Below are 23604 nucleotides of genomic sequence, written 5' to 3' on the forward strand. Positions count from 1 at the left end.
GTAAATTAATGGAAAGTATTCTTAGAGATAGTATTTATAATTATCTGGATAGACGGGATCTGATTAGAAGTAGCCAGCATGGATTTGTGCGTGGAAGGTCATGTTTGACAAACCTTATAGAATTTTTTGAAGAAGTTACGAGGAATGTTGACGAGGGTAAGGCAGTGGATGTTGTCTATATGGACTTCAGCAAAGCCTTTGACAAAGTTCCACATGGAAGGTTAGTTAAGAAGGTTCAGTCGTTAGGTATTAATGCTGGAGTAATAAAATGGATTCAACAGTGGCTAGATGGGAGATGCCAGAGAGTAGTGGTGGATAATTGTTTATCGGGATGGAGGCCGGTGACTAGCGGGGTGCCTCAGGGATCTGTTTTGGGCCCAATGTTGTTTGTAATATACATAAATGATCTGGATGATGGGGTGGTAAACTGGATTAGTAAGTATGCCGATGATACTAAGGTAGGAGGTGTTGTGGATAATGAGGTGGATTTTCAAAGCTTGCAGGGAGATTTATGCCGGTTAGAAGAATGGGCTGAACGTTGGCAGATGGAGTTTAATGCTGAGAAGTGTGAGGTTCTACATTTTGGCAGGAATAATCCAAATGGAACATACAGAGTAAATGGTAGGGCATTGAGGAATGCAGAGGAACAGAGAGATCTAGGAATAACTGTGCATAGTTCCCTGAAAGTGGAGTCTCATGTAGATAGGGTGGTGAAGAGGGCTTTTGGAACGCTGGCCTTTATAAATCAAAGCATTGAGTACAGAAGTTGGGATGTAATGCTAAAGTTGTACAAGGCATTGGTAAGGCCAAATTTGGAATATTGTGTGCAGTTCTGGTCACCGAATTATAGGAAAGATATCAATAAATTAGACAGAGTGCAGAGACGATTTACTAGGATGTTACCTGGGTTTCAGCAATTAAGTTACAGAGAAAGGTTGAACAAGTTAGGTCTCTATTCATTGGAGCGTAGAAGGTTGAGGGGGGATTTGATCGAGGTATTTAAAATTTTGAGAGGGATAGATAGAGTTGACGTGAACAGGCTGTTTCCATTGAGAGTAGGGGAGATTCAAACTAGAGGACATGATTTGAGAGTTAGGGGGCAGAAGTTTAAGGGAAACACGAGGGGGTATTTCTTTAAGTGATAGCTGTGTGGAATGAGCTTCCTGTAGAAGTAGTAGAGGCCAGTTCAGTTGTGTCATTTAAGGTAAAATTGGATAGGTATATGGACAGGAAAGGAGTGGAGGGTTATGGGCTGAGTGCGGGTAGGTGGGACTAGGTGAGATTAAGGGTTCGGCACGGACTAGGAGGGCCAAGATGGCCTGTTTCCGTGCTGTGATTGCTATATGGTTATATGTACATCGAAGCACACAGTGAAAAGCATCATTAACAACCAACAGAACCCAAGGATGTGCTGGGTGCAAGTGTTGCCACATATTTTGGCGCCAACATACAAAATGCTGGAGGAGCTCAGCAGGTCAGGCAGCATCCATGGAAATGGATCAACAGTTGCGTTTCAGACCGAGACCCTTCATCAGAACAGGAAAGGAAGGGAGAAGATGTGGAATTCGTTGCCACAGGTGACTGTGGAGGCCAGGTCGTTGGGTTTATTTAAGGTGGAGGTTGATAGATTCTTGATTAATCAGGGCATGAAAGGTTATGGGGAGGAGAATGGGGTTCAGAGGGATAATAAATCAGCCATGATGGAATGGTGGAGCACACTTGATAGGCCGAATAACCTCATTCAGCTCCGATGTCTTATGCCAGAATAAAAAGGTGGTGGGGGGGGGGGGGGGAGGGAGGAAGACAGTCTAGAAGGTGATAAGTAAAGCCAGGTGGGTGGAAAAGGGCTGGAGAGTAAAGAATCTGATAGGAGAGAAGAGTGGACCCTAGGAGAAAGGGAAGGTTGAGGGGACCCAGGAGGTGGTGATTGGTAAGTGAGAAGAGGTAGGAGGTCAGAGTGGGGAATAGAAGCAGGAAGGGGGAGGGGAGGGGAAAAGAAAAAGACACTGGAAGAAGAAATTGATGTTCATGCCATCAGGTTGACAAAATACGAGATGTTGTTTCTCCATCCTGAGAGTAGCCTCATCGTGGCAGAAGGGGCTGCCATGGACCAAGATGTTGAAACGGGAATGAGGATAGGAGTTAACATGGTTGGCCACTGGGAAATCCCACTTTTTGTAGATGGAGTAGAGGTGCCTGTTCAAGCGGTGCCCTGTCTTAATTCCAATTTCACCAATGCAGAGGAGGCTGCATCAGGAGCAATGAAAGCAATAGATGATCCCACAGATTCACAGGTGAAGTGTTGCCTCACTTGGAAGGACTGTTTGATGTCTGGGAAATGAAGATGCAGATGAGGGTAGCATCAATGGAGGGAGGAAAACCCCATTCTTTAGAGGAGGAGGACATCTCTGACGTCCTGGAAAGGAAAGCCTCTTCCTGGGAAAATGTGGGGGAAGATGAAGAAACTGAGAAAAGGGAATAGTATTTTTACAAGAGACAGGGTGGGCCATAGCATGCCCATAATGTTCAGCAGATTAACAGGTAGAGTAGACTTGATGGGCTGAATGGCTTAATTCTGTTCCTTTGTCTTATGGTCAACTACAACAAAAACACCAGCAGAACAAAACAGGCCCTTTTTCCAACCATCCACTGGCGCTACATTCTCAGTAACGATGAGTTAGCTTCCATCTAAAAGGTGATGTCAAGTCAACTTTTATTGTCATTTCGACGATAACTGCTGGTACAGTGCATAGTAAAAATGAGACAACGTTTTTCAGGACCATGGTTTTACATGACACAGTACAAAAAACTAGACCGAACTATGTAATAAAAAACAACACAGAGAAAGCTACACTAGACTACAGACCTACACTGGACTGCATAAAGTGCACAAAAACAGTGCAGGCATTACAATAAATAATAAACAGGACAATAGGGCAAGGTCTCAGTCCAGGCTTCGGGTATTGAGGAGTCTGATAGCTTTATCCTATCATGACTCCCACTGGCTTCACAGCTACATAACATTAACTGCTTGTTCAGCATTCGCAAATTTCAGAGCTGCCAACTACATCTAAAACAGGGGTTCCCAACCTTTTTTGTGCCATGGACCCCTACCATTAACTGAGGCGTGGACCACAGCTTGGGAACCACTGATCGACAGTAATACCACACATTCACACAAGTTGCCAGGATTTGAAGGTGTTGGCAAGGTCCCAGTCACTCCCACCCTCCTGTACCTCCAGGCTAGAATCAAGACAACTCAAAGAGTGATGCCCATTGCGACCGTTGCTCTGACCTCATCAGCTTCCTCACACATAAAATCAATACTTTTTGTTGGCATTTACAACCTTCCCCATTGCCCTTCACCATATGATGTGGCCTCTAGCACACTGCTCTCTTGCTATTGATGGAATATCAGATTTTACTTCTCAAAATTTTGCGACTGGTTTTCTGACACAAGTATTGGTCTTGGCTGGGTGGAGACATCTCTCTACCAAAGGAGGTGTAAGGCACTCCTTCCCTCCGCTAGCCTGCAGGTCACTCTTGGGCAAGGTGAAGTACCTGCTTAGTACCTTACCTGTAGTACTTTCCAGTACCTAGAAAAAGCTCCAAATGGTATCCAGTATTAAGTGGTACACCCCAGGGCACAGTACTGGGCCCACATTTGTTTTTACATTAATGACATCCATGAAAAAGTCACAAGCACCACTAGACCTTTTGCTGATGACTGTTTGATATATTGTCCAATTAAGTCAGCTGATGATGAAGGTGCTCTCCAAAAAGATCTTGATAGTATGGTTGAGTGGTCACAACAATGGGGCATGCAGTTCAATTCTTCCAAATGTGAAACCATGCGTGTCACCAGGAAGAGAAAGCCAGGTAAAACATCATATAAAGTCCTGGGTGTCAGCCTTGAAGAAACCAAACAGATCAGGTATCTTAGTATCAAAATCCAGAATGATCTGCTTTGGAATGGTCAGATGCATCATGCAAAAGTGAATGCAACAGGAGTCCTAAATTTTCTGAGATGCAATTTTCATCATTGTTCAACTTCTGTCACGGGGAAGTTGTACCTCACCCTTGTGAGGCCACATCTGGAATATGCAGTTGCTGCATGGGACCCATACACAAACAAAAACACTATTTCCATAGAACGAGTCCAAAGACAGGCAGCCCAATTTGTCACAAATACCTATGAAAGAGAAGCGAGTGTTACCCAATTTTTGAATTCATTAAAGTGGAACTCTCTCCAAGATAGATGTGAAGCACACCGTCTGACCTGTTTTTACAAACTGTTAAATGGTCAGCTTGACATGGACTACCAATCCTACACCAAACCCAAACCTATTAGGAGCAGACGTGGGCACTCATTTCAATTTGAAATACTAACTACCAAGTCAGATGTGTACACCAATTCATTCTTCCCCTGCACAATTAAAGCATGGAATAATCTTCAGCCTACCATAGTCACACAATCAAACCCAATTAAATTTAAGACAGCTCTTCTTCAATAATCTCCTTAAGTCCACATTTTGCCACCTTCAGTTTAAATTCCATGCGGAGTATTTTGGAGGACCAAGAACCATCCCTAACACCCCCCCCCCCCCCCCCACCCGATCAGGGTCACATAAAACCACGGGAGCAGGCGGTGGACGGTCGTATGAGCAGCCGGTGCAGATCACACGTCCTGGTGATGCAACCACTGACACCAGGCAGACAATGTCTGGAGTATTGATAATGACTGGGGTCACCCATCTTGTAAAGACACTGTCCAGAAGGTGGCGATGGCAAACCATTTCTGAAGAAAAATTTGTCAAGAACAATCATGCTCATTGAAATATGATTGCCCATGTCATATAATGAACAAAGAGTAGCTATTCATTGTACAGGATCAGACCTGAATTAGCTCTCAGGCTTCTGGAGACAGCATATTATTATTATCGTGTTGAATTCCATCACTCTCTGTAAGGAGTTTGTATATTCCCGCAACATTGTGGGCTTCCTCCAGCATCACAAAGTTGCACAGTTCACTGGTCACATGGGTGTAATTGGCCAGTGTGGACTCATTGGGCTGTTACCATGCTGTATCTCTAAATAAGAGATGACCTCCTGCTTGCAGCCACTGGATGAAACCAGTTTGCAAACTGGCTGTGATAGTTCTCAAATCAGGCAAAATTCCCAGGAAGGCTCTTGCTACACAATCTCACAAAGAGAAAATGTGTTTTTACAGCTCAACAGAATGAACAGCTTCTAGAGAAAGCCAGTACACATGATATTTAAAATAATTATCATGTACTGGCTGAGGGGGAGAAACCAGGTGTGGAAAGAACCTTACTTTCCAATGGTTACAAACAATGACATTGCAATATCAATGACAGTTGAAGGTAAATACAATCCTTTAAACTTGGATCTAAACGTAGATGCAACCATACGCCATGTCACAAAAACTTCAATAGTTGTACAGTGGAGAGCATTCTGACAGGCTGCATCACTGTCTGGTATGGAGGGGCCACTGTAAAGATTACAGAAAGTTGTAAACTCAGCCTGCTCCTCCTGAGCATCCAGGACATCTTCAAAACGCGATGCCAGCATCCATCATTAATGACCACCAACACCCAAGACATGTGCTCTTCTCATTGTTATCATCAAGAACAACGTATTGAAGACACATATCTAGTGCCTTAGGAACAGCTTCCAACCCTCCGCCATCAGATTTCTGAATGGACAATAAACTAACCCATGAACACTAGTTCATTTCTTTTGCCCTCTTGTTTATGCTGTGTGTGCCTATATCTCTGTGCGTGCGTGTCTGTGCTTGCATAAATATACATACACGTATACAGTCAATATACTGTGCACAAGTCTTAGGCATCTCATATATATCCTTTCTATCTGCTCTTTCAAGCCCTGGTATTTCTCCTGCTTCTCAATTTCTTCCTTCCTGATGTTACTGTCATTTGGGATTGTCACATCTATTACTGTTGCTTTCCTTTGTTCCTTGTCCAGTATCACTATGTCTGGTTGTTTGGCCAGTACCTGCTTATCAGTCTGTATTTGGAAGTCCCACAGGATCTTAGCTCTGTCATTCTCTACTAACTTCTCGGGTGTTTCCCATTTGGACTTGGGAGGTGCATCCAATCCATACTCAGCACAGATGTTCCTGTACACAATTCCTGCAACTTGGTGGTGCCATTCAGTGTATGCTGTCCCTGCCTGCATCTTGGGTCTTGTCTGGTGTGATAGACCTCTGCTTCTATTGCTCTTGTGCAGCCATGAGCAGAGCCTTTGTGCTGTCCCTCAGCCCTGTCATTTCCAGCCATTGACAGGACTTTCTTATGTCAGTCACCTCTGGTATCTGTCAATGGTACATCCTGTACAGTGGCTTGTCCTGCCATGGCCTCTGGTCCTCTGGCTCTGTTTTACTCACTTCCATTTCCATATCCCCTGCCTGCTGTCTAAGGTATTCTTCTGGCAGGTTGTCCTTAGGGTCCATCTTCCTGACATACTCATGGATATTTCAAATTTCTTCCAGAACTATGGACTTTACACTTCCAAGTCCCTGTCCTCCTTTATTCTGGCAGGTGTACCATTGGACTTTGGATGGAATCCTCCATGCACCGTTAGTAGTTTCTGGATCTTGATGTCAGTGGCTTCCATTTCATTGCTTAGCCAGCACACTATAGCTGATGACTGGTAGGGCAAATGTGTTGATGACTCTGATCTTGTTCTTCCCATTCAGCTAGCTTTTAAGGACCTGTCTCACTCTTTGGAGGTACTTGGACATTGCAGCCTTCCTTGTGTTCTCATTGTGTCTTCCATGTGTCTGCAGGATCCCCAAGTACCTATAGCTGTCCTGCACATCTGGTATGTGGCCTTCAGATAACTCAACTCCTCCAGTCTTGATGAGTTTGCCTCTGTTCACTACATCTGGCTGCACTTTTCCAGTCCAAATAACATCCCGATGTCTCTGCTGTCACCATTGTCAGGTGGATTAGTGAGTCTCTTTCATTTCTGGCACACAGCTTGATGTCATCCATGTACAGGAGGTGGCTGATGGTCACCCCACTCTTGAAACAGTACCCATATCCACTCTCTGAGATGATCTGGCTGAGGAGGTTCAGTGGGGATAATGCATCACCCTGGTATATTCCACACCTGACGGTCACTTGTGTTATGGTTTTGAGTTAACTTCTGGCATTGTCCTCCAATGGCCCACTGAGTTCTTGATGAAGGTCCTTGGTGTCTTGTTGACCTGTACAGAGACAGGCACCCCAGGATCCATGTGTAGGACATTGAGTCATATGTTTTCTGGTAGTTGATGCAGGCTTGGTTTGTCTGGTCCTGGATTATCACATGTCTGCTTTGTCTACCAGTAGATAGTGCTTGAAGCCTCTGGTTCCATAGCCAATCTCCCTCTGAGCAGGGCTCAGGAATTTACACACATTCCTTCAGCTTGGCAGCTATGATGACTATTGTTACAGGCTGCTAGCTTGATGGTGTCGCTCCTTTGTGAGGATCCATAATTATGAGTACTGTCCTTGCTTGAATTAGCCCGTCAGGGTGAGAGCCTACTTCAAGCAGCTGGTTTATTTGAGCTTCCAGCTGTGTACGTAATGCTGTTAGTTGCTTCAGCCAATAGGTGTGGATCATGTCGGGCCCCGGTGATGTCCAGTTCTTCATACTTGCTACCCATTGCTGGACATAGTGACTGGTTCTTCCTTTGGGAGGTTGCAGAGGCTTGCTTGTTGGTCTTTCAGCCATTGGGCACTGGTGTTATGTGATACTTCTTTCTCCCACAGACTCTCCCAGTACTCCTCAGTTGCTGTTTTGGTTGGTTCAGCTACTGGAACTGTGCAAATACTTTTCCTGGCTCTTTGGAAAAGAGTGCATTTAGCTGCTTAGCCTCTGTCCTTAGTGTATCTCTGCAGTACTTCCTTAGTATCAGAGGGCCGGGGTTCAGGTCCCAGTAATGGCGGCCTGGTAGGAGTCTTAGGCTACATCTGCCCACAAAAACCTCTGGATGACAGTGATAAGAACAAGAAGAGTCACGCCAGTTCGGATGTCGCCTGGACTAACAAGGTCTGCAACAATGGTTGGGGAACCGGTACCATCTAGTGAGAAACTGGCGACCAAATGGAATTATGGAATGCTACTTTAATAGCAACCCACATGAAAGAGTATATATCAAGCACATGCAGGTCTCTGGCAACAACAAAGACTGTCGTCCACATTCACGGAAAATCACCTGGTTACTCAGTGACCAAACATTGTCAACAAAGGATTGTTATCACATCTTGAATTGGAAGACACACAATCAACAATGTATCACAACGACATCACTGCAGAACTGAGGTGATCGGGAATTACAAGCTCAAAGCCCACCTCCACAATCCACAGATGGTGCAAAGGTAATACACCTTGTACACAGGGTATGCAAGTTCGAACCTCACCTTGGGGTATATTGATGTTGGTTGCTGCAAAACAAGAAGAAGATCATAGCTAAACTGGAGGCTGTCAATCAACAAACCAGGCTCCCCAGACTTAGTGATAACATTTCATCAGACAGCTTGCTAGAAGCAACCAATGAAGCACTACTCACAATTGCAACCTCCAACATAACTGAGACCAATAACCTGATAAATGCATCAGCAGCAGCAGTCCTAGAAATGCTGCATTACAAAATAAAATACAGTGGACAGTAACCCCCCCCACCCCTCCTGGAGATGATGATTGGAAGCCAAATTGAAAACCACAAGGGAGGAAGTCAGCACACTAACTGAGCTGCAGAAAGGTGGGAAGCAGAAAGACTCATTTCGGCCACTAAGTGGAAAAAATATATATATCTAAGACTTTTGCACAGAATTGTATACATTATATTATTGAAATTTATGGTTTATTTTATGTATTGCAGCCACACAACAAATTTCACAACATGCTGTATGTCATTGGTATTAAACCTGATGCTAAGAGTGCAGCTAAAGCTTCTGTTGTAGCAGCTCTGTCATCAGACCATAGCAACACAGGAACATCCAAACACTGAGAGCAACTTAACATCAGAGGTATTGCCAGATACCTCAACCACTGTTATAGGAGCTTCAAGAGATGAAACAATTCAGGAATTGCATTTCAAATTTAAAAAATACCAATTTATTTCCATGCCTGTACTTACACCCCCTCCTCTTCATAAATCATCCTTAATTTATTTCATCTTTGGCAGGCTTTTATCTGCCACAGCTCTGAGTTCTCTTTCCAAACATCTCAACCTTTTTTTGTCTTTAACATGCTCGATATTTCCCACTGCCATGACCAAGCCTTTTGTCATTTGTTTTAATATCATCTGACAGTTCAGCATCAAACATTGACCATGCTTCCGTGAATCAGAATCAGGCTTATTACCACTGACACTTATCATGAAATTTGTTGTTTTGTGGCAGCAGTACAGTTCAATACATTAAAAAAGTTATGAAAAAATATAAAAACATAAATTAGCAAAGAGCGCAAAATAGCCCTAGGGATAGAGAAGTTCCTGGGGATGATTTTCCCTGTTGAAGATATTACTGCATAAGGAACAAAGGATATTAAAGACCATGAGGAGGTAGTATCATCCCACCAACATGCTCTGACATGCACTACTACCACTGACCCAATGTTCTACCTCCCTTCCTGCCCTATTATTAACTCCAACCATCTGTCCGTCTTGAATAAACCCAATCACTGAACATAAACAGCCTCCTGAAGTACAATATTTCAGATATGGAAAAATGTCCTAAGTTAGGAACAGAATGCAATGATTGTAATCCATTACGCTTGTTATATAGTCATTGAGCACTGCAGCACAGGAACAGGCCCATCAGTCCATCTTGTCCATGCTGAACAGTTATTCTGCCTGGTTCATAGTTCTCCATACCCTTTCTGTCCATGTATTTAAGCAAACTTCTCTTAAATGCTACAAGCGAACTTGCATCCACCTTTTGTTGGCAGCTTGTTCCACAATTACGTCACCTTCTTGAGTGAAGAAGCTCCCTCTCGGGTTCCCTTTAAATATTTCAGCTCTCACCTTTCCGATCTCTCGTTCCAGTCTCACTCAACCTTAGGAGAAAAAGTCTGCTTGCATTTACCCTATCGATACCCTTCAATTTTGTATATCAAATCTCCCCTCAATTCACCTAAGCTCCAGGGAATATAGTCCTAACCTATTCAACCTATCCCTATAACACAGTTCCTCAAGTCCTGGCAACATCTCTGTAAATTTGCTCAGCACTCTTCCAATTTTATTGATATTTTCCCTGTAGGTAGGTGACCAGAACTACACACAATGTTACAGCCTCACCAACGTCTTATACAACTTCAACATCTCAACTCTTGTACTCAACAATCTGATTTATGAAGGCTAGCATATTTGAGTTCAAACCCCACCTCTACAACTCACAGATGGTGCAAAGGTAATAAAGCTTTCTTTATGACCCTATCTACCTGTGATGCCACTTTCAAGGAATTATAGATCGGTATTCCCAGATTTCTCTGTTCTAACACTCCTTTTGCTGTATCCACTTAGCCCTTGACCTGATCTATGGTCACACTGACCATAAAATATAGGAGCAGAATTAGGCCATTTGGCCCATCGATGGACCAAATAGCCTAATTTCTGCTCCTATGTCCCATGGAGTCTGCTCCGCCATTTCATCATGGCTGACTCATTTTCCTATCAGCCCCAGTCTCCGGCCTTCTCCCCGTATCCCTACATGCCCTGACTAATCAAGAACCTATCAACCTCTGCCTTAAATATATCCATTATTTGGCCTCCACACCTGCCTGTGGCAATGAATTCCACAGATTTGTCACTCGCTGGCTAAAGAAATTCCTCCTCATCTCTGTTCTAAAGGGACAGCCCTCTATTCTGAGGTTGTGCACTTCCGGTTCCCCACCATAGGGAGCATCGTCTCCACATCCATGCCTTTCAACATTTCAATGAAATTCCCTCCCCCGTTACTCTACTGAAGAGTTTTGTGAAATTAAATGGCAGCTTTCCTAAACAAAATAGCGTAAAGTTCAATAGCTGAAGCAGCACACTCATCACGTATGTCTTCTGTTTACCTTGATCAATCGTGATATTAAAAAGCCTCCTTGATAGCGATTGTACAGTTCTTCCCAGTTGTCCTTTAGAAACTTCCAGGCTGCTTTTCTCCCAGTTAAACTTCCACCTGACACTCCACCAAGTACAAAGACTGTGTCCTGGGGACGAACTTCCTCCTGAAAGAACAACATTGCTACTGTTAAAAAAAAATCACTTTTCAATAAACACTTTTCCCCCTTGGTTGTGTGTGAGCTCCATGAAGGCAAAAGCACTGTGTACAGAAATAAAACAAAGAAATACATTTATGGCTCACTGGTGTTGTCTCAATTGTTAGTGACTGAGGTGTCCCCTAAAGCAGGGGATCCCAACCTTTTTTTAATGCCATGGACCAATATCATTAAGCAAGGGGTCTGTGAACCCCTACCCGAAAGGCATCATCTCATCCAAGTTATAACTGATCCATGCTTGAACTTACATAGATATATTTTCAGATTCAGTTTTATCACATGTACATTGAAATATGCAGTGAAATGCGTTGTTTGCATTAACAACCAACACGCCCAGGACGTGCTGGGGCAGCCGCGTGTCGCCACACAGTCCGACGCCAACACAACACGCCCACCATGTTCAGCACAACAGCAGGACTCACTGGTTATCAGTCAGCGTCTGTAGAAAGAGAAGTTTTTTTTGGCTCTTCCCCATCTCTGGTGGCTATGTTTCAACAGCACCTTCCTGATCACTGCTCTGCCCAAGACCAATTTTGCACAAAATGGTCATTAAATGGACCCAATCACCAACTGAATATTCGGGGGCTATGTTTTTTGGTTGTCCTTCACAATATTGTTAGAACTGTGCCAGGAAGATATACACTTGCTGAAAGGTGTCAGTGGGTTGGGGCCTAAAGATTGAAAACAGACATTTAATACTAGACCAGATTTAGTTCCTTAATAAGTAGAAAGAGGAAGCAGGGAAAAGAGAGACACAGACAGTGGGGGAAAAGAAATGCTTTTCATTCTTACTGATTCTCCCTTCACTCATATGGTTTAAAGCCAACAGACATCCAGAATCAAGACCTGCCAGTCAAAATAATAATTTTTGTTATATAACAAGTTTACCAAATTGTTGCGATTTCACTTCTGTCATTCAGTCAAATATCCTCTGTAAAATAAAACACTACAAAGTTCTGCTAGTTCCCAAATTCAGAGCATTTATAAGGCATTGGTCAGGCCGCACTTGAGAGTATTGCGAGCAGTTTTGGGCCCCTTATCTAAGAATAGATGTACTGGCATCGGAGAGGATTCCAGAGGAGGTACATGAGGAATGAGAGAGTTAACATATGAGGAGAGTACTTATTGAATATTGAAAGGCCTAGATAGCGGATCTGGAGAGGATGTTTCCTATAATGGTTGAGTCTTGGACCAGAAATCACAGCCTCAGAACACAAGGATGTCCCTTTAGAACAGAGATGAGGAGGAATTTCTTTAACCAGAGTGGTGAATCTGTGGAATTCATTGCCACAAACAGCTGTAGAGGCTAATTCATTGGGTATTTTTAAAGCAGAGGTTGATAGGTTCTTGTTTTGTCAAGGCATCAAAGTTTACAGGGTGAAGGCAGGAGAATGGTTTTGAGAGCCATGATGAAATGGTGGAGCAGATTTGATGGGCTGAATGGCCTAATTCAGCTCTGTGTCTTATCGTCTATTGGGTTACAGTTTGAACAATTCAACCTGATTTGGAATGAATTCCAGTTCTGAATCACATTCTATGCAGCTTAGGCAACAGTGCCTTAAAGCACCTAAATTTAAAGGACAGAAAAGCATTCATTAGTTCGTACCTTGTTTAGCATAAAAACCCTGTTGATACAGAGAGAAAATAAGACTAAAAGAAAACATTGACCGACTAATATAAAGGAAAGCTAAATAAATTCATGGGGGTGTGGATGATAATACTGATACCCTTAGTTGAATGGGAAGCGACCATTTATAGCCCAAAACTCCCATTTAGACTGGTTGGGCTTAATAACCAGCTTCTGAAGAGCACATTTAAGACATTCATGGTTTTAAGTCCAATCCAAACTGAAACTTTAACTGTAAAGTTAAACATCGTTGACCTCCAGGTTTGCCCTTGCATTGGAGAATCAAGGAGGAATGGTCAGCATGGTTCAATTGAACCATAGACATAATTTAATTTCCATTTGAGGCTGTAAGCATTTCTCTTGCTTTTACCTTTCTTAATACAAGTGCAGAAACAGGCCCTTCAAGTCTGTGCCGAACTACTATTCCCTCAAATACCATTGACCATCTTGCAAACTTTTCACTGCAATGACATCCTCCAGCCAGTTGCATGACTCAGGTAGAGAGCTGTCCTTGGAAGTAATTGTGGATCAGGCTGACAGGGATACCAGCATGTGCATGAATCATACACTCAGTGGTCACTTTATAGGCACTTAATGAAGTGGACACTGAGCGGTCTTCTGCTGCTGTAACCCATACTCTTCAAGGTTCGATATGTTGTGCATTCAGAGACGTTCTTCTGCTCATCACTGTTGCAAAATGTGGTTATTTGAGATACTGTCACCTTCCTGTCAGCTTGAACCAGTCTGGCCACTCTCCTCTGATCCCTACTCATTAACAAAAGGTTTTTGCTCACAGACTGCCACTTCGTAGATGTTTTTTGTGTTATTCTCTGGAAACTCCAGAGACTGTTGTGTGAGAAAATCCCAGGGGATCAGCAGTTTCTGAGATACTCAAACCACCCTGTCTGGCGCCAACACTCATTTCACAGTCCAAGTTGCTTCAATCACATTTCTGACGCTCAGTCGGAATGTCAACGCTTTTATGACTTGAGTTACTGCCACAAGAATGGATATTTGCATTAACGTACAGGTCTACCAATTAAAGTGCCCACTGAGTGTATATTAGCATCCCCGTGTTAATGTATTGCGGGCACTGCCAGAAAGGTGAGAAAGCTGCAGTAGAACAGTAGGTATCAGCAACACAGACACGGTATATGCAAGATGACCTTAAAAAATGGCAGCATTGCTGATGGAGTTACTGCAGGGAAAAGAAATGTTTTAATAACCAATAGAAGAATTAGCAACAAAGCATAAAAGGAAGAGTGACCGGTTACCTCTGCAAAGAAAATATCAACTAAAATATGAAAGATAAGTTGCTGAACATGCAGGATATAAAAAGTAAAATTATTTGCAAGTTGTAGCAACGGGAAGGCAAGGTAGTACCACAGACTGGTATCAACTGACATTGTGTCTGCACAAAACATTTGGGTAGAGGGTTAGCATTTAAACACATCACCTAAAACTTTGACAAACTTCAAGAGATATATATTCAGGAGAATATACTGACCAGTTGCATTATGGCCTGGTGTGGAAACACCAATGACCTTGAACAGAAAAGCCTCCAAAAAGTTGTGGATACAGCCCAGTCCATTAGGGGTAAAGCCCTCCCAACTATTGAGCACATCTACACGGAGCACTGTAGCCGGAAAGCAGCGTCCATCACCAGGGACTCCGCCATCCAAGCCATGCTCTTCTACTCATGCAGGAAGGTGGCACAGGAACCTCAGGTCTCACATTAGCAGTCTCTTGAACCAGAGGGAATAACTTCACTCGCCCCATCACTGAACTGTTCTCACAACCTATGGACTCACTTTCAAGGACTCTTCATTTCAAGTTCTTGATATAGTTATTGCTCATTTATCTTTTTTTTTACAGTACTGTGCAAAAGTATGTAAAAAAATTCTGTAAAGTGAAGATTTTCAAAATTAATGTAAATTTCTGAATATGAAATGTACTATAAAGAGCAGTAAACAGTAAAAAAAAACTAAAATTAATATTTGGTGTATTCATCCTTTGCCTTTAAAACTGTTGTGCAGTTGTATAAGAAAAATCGGCAGGTAGATTGTTCCAAGCATTTTGGAGAACTTGCCACAGTTCTTCTGTAGACTTTGGGTCTGTCTCTCCAGGTAATCCCAGACACCCTTGAAGATCTTGACACCAGGACTCTGTGGAAGCCATACCATCTGTTGCAGAACTTCTTGTTTTTCTTTTCACTGAAGATAGTTCATCATGACCTTGGCTGTGTGTTTGGGATCATTGTCCTACTGCAGGATAAAGCTGGGACCAATCAGATGCCTCCCTGATGGTATTGTGTGATAGATGAGAATCTGCTTGTACTTCTCAGTATTGAGGATTCCATTAATTCTGACCAGATGACGCACTCCATCTGCAGAAGTGCAGCTCCAAGCCTGCAGGGAACCTCTGCCATGCTTCACTGTTGGCTGCAGACAATCATCTATGTAGCACTTTCCAGCTCTTCAACAGACAAACTGCTTCCTGATTGAGCCAAAAATTTCAAATTTTGACTCGTCCGTCCAGAGCACTTGCTGCCATTGTTCAACACACAGTCCTTGTGTTTTGTGCGTTGGCGAGTCTCTTGGCTTTGCTTCCACTTCGGGGGATTGACTTCTGGTAGCTGTTCTTCCATGAAGACCACTTCTGACTAGACTATTCTAGACTGTAGAGGGGTGTACTTGGGTTTCATTGAGTTCAGAGTTGCTAGCAGTGCTGGACTCCTTCCGATTTAGAAGGGACATCAGTTTGACATCTCTCTCGTCTGCTGCACAGCTTCTGTGGCCGACCACTGCATTTCTGGTCCTCACCCTTTCCAGTTTCTTTGTGCTTCTTCAGAAGAGCTTGGACAACACATCTTGAAACTCCTGTCTGCCGTGAAATTTCTGTTTAGGAGAAACCTTGCTGACGCAGGATGACCACCTTGTGTCTTGTTGCTGTGCTCAATCTTGCCATGGTGTCAGAATTGATGACTTGAAGGTTATACTGCCACATCTGCCACATCACTCACCTTTTAGTTTGGTTGTCCTTCACCTAGTTTGACTCCTTCTACTCCCATTTCTGTTTCAGTTAATCAGTTTAGTTCATCCAACTCATTATGTCATTGATCATTAACACCCTGTTTGATATCTTTGTTTAATCCTGCACTGGGCTGTATACCTACTAAGTAATCAGGTTTTAATTTGAAAAGTAGTCTATTACTTAATATGTTATTTTCTTTAATGAAATGCAAAAAAATTCTCTGAATTTTATTTTGTAAAATGAATATTTGGAAATGTAAAACTTGCTCTTTTTTACTGACTCACTAATGTAGAAGACAAAAATAAACATCTAAAACAATATTTATTCTAGGGTGCCTAGGACTTTTGCACAGCTCTGTTTTGCAGTTTGTCTTTTGCACTTTTTTGTCAGACCTGTTGGGTGTGGTCTAACAGTGATTCTATTGTGTTTCTTGTGAATGCCCATGAGAAAATGAATCTCAGGGTTGTATATGGTGACATACATATATACATACACACACATATATACATACGTACATACATATATATAACATATACAGACACACACACTTTCAAAATAAATTTATTATTAACTTTGAGGGGTCCAAAGGCATTTAGTGATAGGAAGATGCATTTAACATTATTTAAGCTGTCAACAGAAGGATCAAAACTAGAATCAGGTTTAATATCACTGCCATATGTCATGAAATATGTTGCTTTGTGGCAGGAGTACAGTGCAATACATTAAAAAACTATAAATCACAGTAAGGAAAAAATACATATATAAATTGAATAAGTAGTACAAAATGAGAGCCAAAAAATTGAGGTAGTGTTCATGGATTGGTACATTGTCTGGTAAGAAATCTGATAGCTGTTCCTCGAATATTGAGTGTGCACCTTCAGGCTCCTGTACCACCTCCCTGAGGTGAGAAGAGGGCATGTCCTGGGTGATAGGGGTCCTTAATGATGGATGCCACCTTTTTGAGGCATCACTTTTGAGGATGTCCTGGATGCTGGGGAGGCCAGTGCGTTAGTGGTGTTATTGCATTATTAAACCTTAAGTGATAAATCTATAACTCTCAGAAATATAGCTTAATAAAAATCATTGCAGTTCCAGCATGTTCATATTAATGCAACTAAGCCAGAATAACAGAATAAGGTAATCGCATCAGTCAAGTTTCCAACAACACTAATTTGTCTTTGATTTACTCTTTTCAAAGCGTAGTCTGCTCACACCCCCTACAAGCGCATCTCCTGTGAGCGGATCATCTCATCTCGGTGGGCCATTCATGGAGAATACCGTGGCTGAGAATGTCGCACCCTCCCAGCTGGTGGTGAGCAGTTCCTGCAGGGAAAGAGCGACAGAAAACCTGTGGTTTAGGCCCCTGAGCAGACCAGCCATTTAGAATAGTGCGCATCAGGGGTTGGGGGGGAGGGGGGTACTGGCTCAGATGTGAGTCTGATGGGTTTTTTTGCTTAAAATGGGAAACCATTGGTGGATTTGGGGTATTTTCTGCTCCTAAACATATTAAGTTCCAAATCAAACTCGTATATATGTAAAGGGTTTGGCATTAGCCTGAACAATGCTAGGATAAAACAAGTCATTGGGCACTACAACTTGAGAGTGCACTCTGAAAGGAAATCCAACACAGGGTTAATTAAGTTCATTAAAATTCCTCCTGGATGGAAGCTTTGGTATTGAATTCCAAAGATGGATTTCAAGGCTACAGAACAGCTACATCAGTAACATAGCCCTTTTTTATTATCCAAGATTTTTCAAAAAGGAGCTCTTGAACTTGAGAAATTAACACAAACAAAATATCAGTCAAGTCTTTTCCCCATGACTAAGGTAGCTAAGACTAGATGAGGGATGAACCAGCTGAAATTTACACTGATGTCATTAGAGTTCCCTTTTCTAAGAAAAATTCTATGGCCCCTACATAAGTGGGAGGTGGATGATAGACAACCAGTGGTTTAGCTCCTTTTAGCTGAATTACTGATCAACTTCCATCCAACATCTCATTAAATGACCAATGGTTATGGAAGCTTTGATCACTGAAAGAAAGGCTCAGAGCAAGGCTGGACTCTCCTTGACTATGATGGCTTGGGTCTGCTTTTCAGAAATCTGTTCTATAGGGCATGTTGAATGTGCAAGCAGAGGCTGGAGAGGCATCTTCGCACAGTGAGGTCTTGTGCAATAGTGCAGCTTTGAGATCCACAAATGAAAAAAATATGGGAGAAGGAATGGTGATCTGGTATTTTTGTTTGAATGGGCCAATCCTTCTCACGTTGAATCAGTGCAATTATCACAGGTTCAGGTAGGGAGATTCGCTATGCTGATGGCAGTTCTGCAGAGCTAGAGTGAGGAAAAATATTCCTGAGAAAACAAATAGCAGCAAAGATATCAGGCACAGAGAAGTTTAAATTTTGAGGGAATACAATTAAAAACTCCTTAACTACTAAAAGGTAACTTACTGTTTTACACTTAAAATAATAAAGTGAATAGAGAAGATACTGCAAACCATGGCCAGTACACAACAAATGTAGGATGTACTATTTATGAGGAGCAGTGCTATCTTCAAATGGAAGGGAAGGTGGAAGTTGCTAAAGGTTGCATAAAGTCTTGAGAGGGCTCTCAAAACATTTAAGTTCAATGTGATCCAAACACTGCCTGTTACCTTTGCATTGTCCAAACTACATGGAAATTAATGCACAAGTGAGATGGAATTAAACTTGGACAACCAATTATCAGATTGCAAGAAATAACATACCGACATAGCAAAGGTCAAAACCTTCTGAATGAGGTCAGGGTGTGAGATGGCGCCCAGTAGTCTTTCAATTCGAACCTTCTCTTCCTGGAGATCTGCTTGGGTATGCAGCTGAAAAATGAAATGGCATACAAAGCTGTTAAGTTGTAGTCCCAAGTGTGTCATACTTGATCTCTGCATCATTTCCCTTCACAAGAAGGGCTTTTGCTGAAGCAAGCAATTTCAGCACAGGATTAAGTAGGAATAGGAGACTCGACTTTCTCTACATTCTCACTACAATTGACAACCAAGTTCCAGTGCCAGTGGTACTCTGTATCTCATACTTCTGGGTCCAGCAGACTGCTAATGTAGGAGGACAACCAAGCTTGAGGCACTCACATCTAACATAGGACATTATAGCACAGAACAGGCCCTTTGGCCCACAATTTTGCACTGATCTTTTAATCTCAGCCTTCCATCCCAATAGCGCTCCATTTTTCTGTCATACATGTGCCCAAGAGATACTTAAATGTCCCTCATGTATCTGCTTTTAACACCACCTCAGACAAGGTGCTCCACACTCCCACCACACTGTGTAAAGAACTTACTTCTGATATTCCCTATACTTTCCTCTAATCACCTTAAAATCATGCCCCCTTGTATTAGCCATTTCCACCCTGGGGAAAAAGTCTCTGGCTACCCACTCGATCTATCACCTTATACACTTCTATCAAGTCATCTCTTATCTTCCTTTTCTCTAAGAAGACCCTTAGCTTGCTCAACTTGTCCTTATAAAACATGCTCTCTAATCCAGGAAGCATCCTAGTAAATCTCCTCTGCACTTTTGAAAGCTTCTACATCCTTCTTACAGTGAGGCGGCCAAAACTGAACACAATACTCCAAGTGTTGTCAAACCAGGGTTTTATAGAGCTGCAACATTATCTCATGGTTCTTGAACTCGATCCCTGACGCACTAAACACTTTCTTAAAAATCCGATCTACTTGTGCCGCAACTTTTGTCATCTACATCTGATTGTCTTCCCCAACATTTTCTATTTTTGTCTTAATTTTTCAACAGTGGAATGTTTTGATTCCATTTATTAGGAAGATTAACTCTAGTTAATTTGTACATAGCCAAAGGGAACTTGGAAGACACTGAGACAAGACCTGACAGTGCAGCTGTCACAAACACAAAGCTGGCCAATTGCTCATTAGCACTTATTTGGTCTTTAAAGATCTACCCTCAGCCTCCACCTGCTGCCCTTCCCTCCCATCCTTCTGAATGCTGTATGAATTTAATTTCTGTCATGATCTATTAGGCTACTCTGCATGAAATCTCATCTCCTTTTCAGGCTGAGACCCTGATGAATGATGTTGGCCCAAAACAGTAGCTATTTATTCCCCTCCATAGATAGAGCCTGACCTGCTGAGTTTCACCAGCATTTTGTGCACATTATTCTAGATTTTCAGCACCTGCAGGATCTTGCTTCCATTTCCATCTGATTGTCTTAAATTTGCTTATTTTAAAAAGTTAAATCATGTCCATAACATTTTCCGCTCAGAGGATTTTTTTTTGAAGTACAGTTTACTCTCTTATTTGGCAATGTAAGTATATACCTTGGTTGAATCTGTGGATAAGTGCAAAGGAATCTGTCACTGCCCAGTCAGAATTGCAGTGGTTGAACTCCTAATCTGTCATGATTGTAATATCCATTAAAGAACTTGGTTGAAAGCATGACTAATTACCCTTTTCAGAAGTGCAGGTCGACCTGGTGAACATTCCCCACTCTCAGTCACCCCCCCTTATCATTTTCAACATCGGGAAAACATTCAGGCTACTGAGCAACAAACCATATATTTGTTGTAAGTTAACAAATTTCATGTTACATGCTGGTGATAAACTTGATTCTGATGTATAATTTGATCTCTTAAACAACAAGCAATGTGCAGTGACAACCAATTCCCCTAGATGGCAGTGTCAGACCAGGTCATAAAAAAAATCTGGAAAATTTAATTTGGATTTAAGGGATACCTGAAACATGGAAAGACTTACATTTATTTATAGGAGAAGCCATTTACCTTATAGATAATAGCATTTAATAACTGTAAGGATGCACAAGAAAATTGCTCCCTGATATCAGACCCACTGTCTGTAGCTGTGCCAGTTAGGAATCACAGTACCTATAAAAAGTACTCATTCCTTCCCCCCCACTGGAAGTTTTCATGTTTTATTATTTTACAACATTGAATCACAGTGGAGTTAACTTGGATTTTTTTGACACTGATCAACAGAAAAAGACTTGTGTCAAAGTGAAAACAGATCACTACAAAGTGATCTAAGTTAATTACAAAAATAAAACACAAAATAAATGCTTGCATAAGTATTCACCGCTTCCCTTAAGACACACCAAATCGGCACTGGTGCAGCCAATTGGTTTTAGAAGTCACATAATTGGTTAAATGGAGATCACTGTGTGCAGTCATGGTGTTTCAATCGACTGTAGTAAAAATACACCTGTACCTGGAAGATCCAACTGTTGGGGAGTCAGTATCCTGACAAAAACTACAATATGAAGACAAAAGAACACTCCACAAAAAGGTTATTGAAAAGCACGAGTCAGGAAATGAATACAAGAAAATTTCCAAGTCACTGAATATCCCTTGGAGTACAGTTCAGTCAATCATCAAGAAATGGAAAGAATATGATTTAGCTGTAAATCTGCCTAGAACAGGTTGTCCTCAAAAACTGAGTGACCGTGCAAGAAGGGGACTAATGAGGGAGGCCACCAAGAGACCTATGACATCTATGGAGGAGATACAAGCTTCAGTGGCTGAGATGGGAGGGACTGCACATACAACAACTGTTGCCTGGGTTTCTCACCAGTCACAGCTTTATGGGAGAGTGGCAAAGAAAAAGCCGCTTTTGAAAAAACTGACATGAAATCTCGGCTAGAGTTTGCTAGAAGGCATGAGGGAGACTCCAAAGTCAGCTGGAAGAAAGTTCTATGGTTTGATGAAACCCAGAGAAGGAAGGATTCAAAGGGGGGAAAGGGGCCACAGTGGTTGACAAAGGAAGTCAGAGATAGCATTAAAAAAAAGTATGACAGAGCTAAGGTGAGTGGGAAGACAGATGATTGGGAAGTTTTTAAGGAACAACAGAACTTAACTAAAAAGGCAATACGGGGAGAAAAAATGAGGTATGAACGCAAGCTAGCCAGGAATATAAAGGAGGATAGCAAAAGCTTTTTTAGGTATGTGAAGAGAAAGAAGATAGTTAAGAACAATGTTGAGCCCTTGAAGAATGAATTGGGTGAAATTGTTATGCGAAACAGAAAAATGGCAGAAGAATTTAATGAGTACTTTAGATCTGTCTTCACTAGGGAAGACACAAGCAATCTCCCAGATGTATGGATGGGCCAAGGACATAGGGTAACAGAGGAAATGAAACAGATTGACATTAGGAAGGAAACGGTGATGAGTAGACTGATGGGACTGAAGGCTGACAAATCCCCAGGTCCAGATGGTCTGCATCCTAAAGGAGGTGGCCCTGGAAATTGCGGATGCATTGGTAATCATTTTCCAATGTTCCTTAGATCCAGGATCAGTTCCTGAGGATTGGAGAATGGCTAATGTTATCCCACTTTTTAAGAAAGGAGGGAGGGAGAAAACAGAGAACTATCATCCTGTCAGCCTAACATCAGTAGTGGGGAAGATGCTAGAGTCCATTATTAAAGATGAAATAGTGGCATATCTAGATAGCAGTGACAGGATTGGGCCGAGCCAGCATGGATTTACTAAGGGCAAATCATGCTTGACTAATCTATTGGAGTTTTTCGAGGATGTAACCAGGAAGTTAGACAAGGGAGATCCAGTGGATGTAGTGTACCTCGATTTTCAGAAGGCATTTGATAAGGTCCCACATAGGAGATTGGTGGGTAAAATCAGAGCTCATGGTATTGGGGGGAAGATATTGACATGGTTAGAAAACTGGTTGGCAGATAGAAAGCAAAGGGTAGTGGTGAATGGGTGTTTCTCGGAATGGCAGGTGGTGACTAGTGGGGTGCCACAGGGCTCGGTATTGGAACCACAGCTGTTTATGATTTACATCAACAATTTAGATGAAGGCATTGAGAATAACATCAGCTAGTTTGCTGATGTTACTAAGCTGGGTGGCAGTGGGACATGTAATGAGGACGTTAGGAGAATTCAGGGTGACTTGGATAGGCTGGGTGAGTGGGCAGATACTTGGCAGATGACGTTTAATGTGAATAAGTGTGAGGTTATCCACTTTGGGAGTAAGAACAGGAAGGCAGATTATTATCTGAACGGTGTAGAGTTAGGTAAGGGGGAAATACAAAGAGATCTAGGAGTCCTTGTTCATCAGTCACTGAAGGTGAATGAGCAAGTGCAGCAGGCAGTGAAGAAGGCTAATGGAATGTTGGCCTTTATTACAAAGGGAATTGAGTACAAGAGCAAGGAAATCCTTTTGCATTTGTACAGGGCCCTGGTGAGACCACACCTGGAGTATTGTGTACAGCTTTGGTCTCCAGGGTTAAGGAAGGACATCCTGGCTGTAGAGGAAGTGCAGCGTAGATTCACAAGGTTAATTCCTGGGATGTCCGGACTGTCTTACGCAGAGAGGTTAGAGAGACTGGGCTTGTACACGCTGGAATTAAGGAGATTGAGAGGGGATCTGATTGCAGCATGTAAGATTATTAAGGGATTGGACAAGATAGAGGCAGGAAATATGTTCCAGATGCTGGGAGAGTCCGGTACCAGAGGACATGGTTTAAGAATAAGGGGTAGGTCATTTAGGACAGAGTTAAGGAAAAACTTCTTCTCCCAGAGAGTTGTGGGGGTCTGGAATGCACTGCCTTGGAAGGCAGTGGAGGCCAATTCTCTGGATGCTTTCAAGAAG

General features: G+C 42.4%; 1 protein-coding gene across 2 annotated transcripts in view; it reads right to left on the bottom strand.

Moving 5' to 3' along the window:
- LOC132385586 (puromycin-sensitive aminopeptidase-like) overlaps positions 1-23604 on the bottom strand; it is a 257048-nt gene that overhangs the window by 17589 nt on the left and 215855 nt on the right. Inside the window, exons 20-22 of one of the 2 annotated variants that reach the window (XR_009509200.1) lie at positions 18711-18818; positions 17149-17284; positions 11115-11250 (exon numbers count right to left, since the gene is read on the bottom strand). Coding sequence is in view for 1 of the 2 variants with exons in the window: in XM_059957751.1 (XP_059813734.1) it covers positions 11095-11250; positions 18711-18818 (264 nt within the window). In the remaining variant the exon portion in view is untranslated. Of the gene's footprint in view, positions 1-11094; positions 11251-17148; positions 17285-18710; positions 18819-23604 lie in introns of those variants that run through there. The other variant, XM_059957751.1, reaches the window with a different exon arrangement.

This window comes from Hypanus sabinus (genome assembly GCF_030144855.1).
Source record: "Hypanus sabinus isolate sHypSab1 chromosome X1 unlocalized genomic scaffold, sHypSab1.hap1 SUPER_X1_unloc_11, whole genome shotgun sequence".
Classification (NCBI taxonomy): Eukaryota; Metazoa; Chordata; class Chondrichthyes; order Myliobatiformes; family Dasyatidae; genus Hypanus; species Hypanus sabinus.